The 4,361-nt window shown below is 36.9% G+C and overlaps 1 protein-coding gene across 1 annotated transcript; it reads right to left on the minus strand.

The window, feature by feature from the left end:
* Positions 1–202: 202 nt before the first annotated feature.
* LOC113015548 (immunoglobulin lambda-1 light chain-like) lies at positions 203–3,873 on the minus strand. Its single transcript, XM_026157557.1, has 3 exons — positions 2,465–3,873; positions 744–1,052; positions 203–670 (listed from the first exon to the last, which is right to left on the minus strand). The coding sequence occupies exons 1-3, from the start codon at positions 2,499–2,501 to the stop codon at positions 453–455; spliced, it is 564 nt and encodes a 187-aa protein (XP_026013342.1). The 5' UTR covers positions 2,502–3,873; the 3' UTR covers positions 203–452.
* Between the last annotated feature and the right edge of the window lie 488 nt (positions 3,874–4,361).

Consider the following 4,361-nt stretch of genomic DNA (forward strand, 5'->3'; position numbering starts at 1 on the left):
GCTCAGACACACCTGCATGTTTTTTTTCTAACAGATTTATGGTTTCATGTTCTCATCTTCTTTAAAATCCTGTTTGTATCTCATTAAACATTTGTTCTTCTTTTACCACTGCTCGTTGCCTATCAGCATATATTGGGAGTGCTGCTGTTTCTCGCAGTTTTCTACAAAATTAAACTCAAACAAGCAAGATTTTTTTGTTTGCTTTATTCGGAATATTGCAGAGAAATACTTTGAAGAGCAGGCAACACTTTGTTTTAATTAAACAAATGCTATAAATGATGAATCATCTACTAGGGAGCTAATAATTCAGCCTTTTCTGTTTCAGCTCTTTTTTTAATATTGAAATAAAAAAGAAAGTAAAAAAACAACCAAAATGCTGCACTGTTACAGACTTTTCTAAATCCTGAGTGATAAACGATATGAAAAGCGATAAGCCAAGAAGAAGGAAACAGTCAGTCAGCTGCGTGTTTGCGGCTGCGTCTGATGAGCCTGAGCAGAGAGACTCCACAGCAGTACACCAGACTCTTCGTGATCAGCACCGTGTACACCAGGCAGAGCAGTTTTACTTGTTTTTGAGACACGGGATGTTCTGATGATGGACCTTCTGTTAAAGTTTGATTGGTGGAAAGTGTATCTGGTGGAAGTTCTTTTGGTGGACTTTGAGAAACTCCTGAAACAGAAAAGTCACATTTGAGTAGCTGCGTAGCTAATTTCATGCTGAAAAGGCAACAAACTTTCATTACCTTCCTCTATTTGACCCTCCACCGTCCCCCCCTCGTGTGTGACAGAACAGCCATATGTATGTGAGTTCTCGTCTTGCTGATGGATCAACAAGATGCTGGCAGTGTAATCGGACTCTATGATGTCCAGCTGTTCTGTGTCACCAGGGGGCGCCGCCAGCGGAGATCCGTCCTGCTTCTGGCTTTTCCAGGTGATCTTGACCACAGGAGGAACCATTTGTGAGGCCACACACAGCAGGGATCTCTTCTCCTCCAGATGATCACTGGATGCTGCTTGGTACACTGTCACCGAGGGCTTTGCTACCGGCGTAGCTGAAGTTTGACAGCAGACACAGAATTTCACTCAGTGTGACCTGAGAAGCTTCATAATCACCAAACTACCAATCAGTGCCTATCGGCCGTGTAATGGCTCATTTTAAACACTTAACAATATTCAGATGATTTATTGTTATAATGTACAATGTAATATTAAATATTAAAGGCAGAATTATATTTATCAAAGTTAAACTGATTTCATTAACACACAATATTTAATACAATTAACTCCTTTGTCCTTTACGTCTGTTATCACAATTTTAAATTATAACAATACAATGTAACACATCTATAGATGTAAAAATAAATCACATCCTTCACATATCATGGCAGCAGTATTGATAATGAAAGCACGCGTACTTTGTACATTATAGTTTCTGTATATATTTGAAGCATATAGTTTGTAATTATTCTAAAACTGTTGCAAATAAGATTTCATATATACGATGTGAATATTTCTATATCAGTTTTTATAATATGTCAGAATTTAATTGTATCTTTGTTTTCATAATGATTTTATATTTGGCATCTATAATCTCTTAAAATATACAAGGTTAGTATATACATATTACAGTAATTTCAGCTGAAAACATTTATGAAGAAATATTTGTACAGGGGATTTTTTAAATCTATATTGCGATTAACTAAATATTTTGTATGACATTTTAATGACATTAAAATGACATTTAAGAAATTTCCAGTATGCACAGAGAGAGAGACCGAGACATCATTAGATCAGAAACTTCAGAACTTTTTTCATTGTGTTCACATGAGACATAATTTTTTTCATGTAGTTAAACAATAGCAATTATTTGAATATGTGAAAAATAGCTTAAAGCCCTCAAAGGATACACAATCAATTCTATATAATGCACTACATGTAATGAAATACTGAATTACATAGCTTATTATATAATTTCAAAACTTTTCTTATTTTAAGTATGATGTCAAGTCCTAAATTTCCAAATTACATCTACTATAATATTTGAGATAATATTAAGTCAGTAGTCATTAAACTTTCCTTAAATGTGTCTTAAGATTCAAATATGAATAACATTTTATTTATAAGCTTATGACTTACTGTAAATATGTCCACGTTTAATTTTAATGATTTTCTTTCACAAATCCCAGTGAATCTGTTATCTTTTTGAGCTTACAAACAAATATAAAAATAAATAAAAGGATGTTGAAATTTCTTAGATAAGGATTAGTTGTAATCCTGCTCACATCAGACTTTTAGGACTTTTCACGCTGAAAACCCCCCAATAAATACCTCACATATACAGTGAGATTCACAGTTTTTTTTCGACCTTTACAGAAACACATTTAAAGTCGAACTTAACGGAAACTGGCTTTGAACAAATTGTCATTTTGAAAGTCGTAAGGAAAATGATTTCATTTGTTCTTACCTGTTACGTACAGTTTAGCTCCAGAGCCAAAGATCATGTCTCCTCACACAGTGACACAGACCAGTACAAAAACCTGTCTGATGTTGAATGTGGCAGCTGAGGTAAAGCAATGTCATTCACCGATCAGACGTAACATTATGACTCTGCCTGATATTGTGTTGGTCCCTCTTTTGCTGCCAAAACAGTCGTGAGGCATGGATTCCACTCGACCCCTGAAGATGTGCTGTGGTATCTGGCACTGAGATGTTAGCAACAGATCCTTGAAGTCTTGTAAGTTGTGAGGAAGGACCTCCATGGATCACACTTGTTTGTCCCGTAGATCCCACAGATGCTCAGTTACTGGTCACTGTTTCTTCCTTTGACGACTTTTGATACAAACTGACCACCCGCAGGAACACCCCACAATCGGGCTTTTCCATTTTTGCAGCGAGTCATCTAGCCATCACTATTTTGTCAAACTCACTCAAATCCTTACACTCACCCATTTTTTCTGCTTCTAACACACCAACTTGAGGAGAAAATGTTTACTTGCTCCTTAATACATCCTACCGACTAACAGGTGCCGTGATGAAGAGATAATCTTGTCACCTGTCAGGGGTCATGTTGTTATTTCTGTTTAGTGTAATTCAGCTCCATGATTTGGTTCAGTCGAGATGAATTAATGTTGTAAAAACTGCATGAATCTGAATATTCTGCATAACTTCTGCCTCCAGATGATGAGCTACCTGAGCTGACCTTTGTTTCACAAGTTTATTCTTGTCCAAACAGCAGGTTGGCAGTTTTCCTCCAGAATTAACCTTCTCAACAATGTTTTGATGGAGTAGCACTGTAACAGGATTCATTTGCTGTGGTGGGCGTGTAGTCTGTGGCTCAGCTGCACAGTAGGGGTGTTGCAGTGGGTTCAGGGGCAGTGTCAGGAGAGCCTGGTGGACACAGCTGACATCGATTGTCTGGAATCAATGAACGGTCTGCAAAGATAAAACTGTGCAAATAAGTCACTTTAACTGCACCAGCCGACCCATCTGAGCATGTTTTGGGACCTAGAAACAGCCAACAAGTGTTACAATATTAGTATGCACTTTGGTCGTCCTCTGGTTTCTAAGAACAAATATCTGTCCAGCTAAATGGTTTCTTCTGTTTGTTCAAAATTATAAACATCGGCAGAGACAAAAAAAAAAAAAAATCTCCTCAGACAAAATACAAACTTGCTGCATGTTTTGTAGTTTAACTGCCTGCAAATCTCAGCATGATTATTATGAGGAGTCCTCATGGAAATGTAGAGAACCAGCACATGACAGCAATGACTGTAAAGGAAAAGAAACCAACCTGTATGCTCTGTGCAGATGTGCAAGGTTACAGAAATAAGAGTTGGACAATCAAAGCGACCAAAAAGACACCAAAGCACAGCTTGCACTCGCGGATGTGATGTAACTTTTAGCTTGGCTGACATTTGTGAGGATGACAGTCATAACTATAATGTTACTAAAGGGTGTGATTGACCAGTTGGCTATACTTTGAGAATCTTGGATTCAAACTGTTGTTTTTCATTCATTTCTTTTTTTTTTCAAAGCCATATGCTTTCTGGTTTCTGGAGCTGTGATCACTGTGTTGTGGTGTTTTGGTTTTCCCTCAGTTGCTGTTCTCATAGAGGAATATTGCTTCTCCAAAAAATATAGACACTTCTGTTTGATGTTTGTCAGAAGAAGATAATCTCTGTGGATTTTTACAGTCTGCTGTTTTTGACCTGAATGTGAACACACAAGACAAGTTTATCTGATACTCCCAATTGTGTCATCTTTTGAATCTACTTGAATTAATTTTGGTCTTGATTATTTTTACTTCTTATATAAATAGAATACAAACTAGTTGTTTTGGTTTCAAAGGTGATGCCTGCGTC

This window comes from Astatotilapia calliptera, chromosome 23 (genome assembly GCF_900246225.1).
Source record: "Astatotilapia calliptera chromosome 23, fAstCal1.2, whole genome shotgun sequence".
In the NCBI taxonomy this organism is placed as follows: domain Eukaryota; kingdom Metazoa; phylum Chordata; class Actinopteri; order Cichliformes; family Cichlidae; genus Astatotilapia; species Astatotilapia calliptera.

Excerpts from the sequence above, each read along its gene's own strand:
- LOC113015548 (XM_026157557.1), bottom strand. The coding sequence starts at position 2,501 with ATGATCTTTGGCTCTGGAGCTAAACTGTACGTAACAG. Across the intron at positions 1,053-2,464 it reads AGCTAAACTGTACGTAACAG|CTACGCCGGTAGCAAAGCCC; the intron begins GTAAGAACAAAT and ends GTCAAACTTCAG. Across the intron at positions 671-743 it reads GGAGGGTCAAATAGAGGAAG|GAGTTTCTCAAAGTCCACCA; the intron begins GTAATGAAAGTT and ends TTTCTGTTTCAG.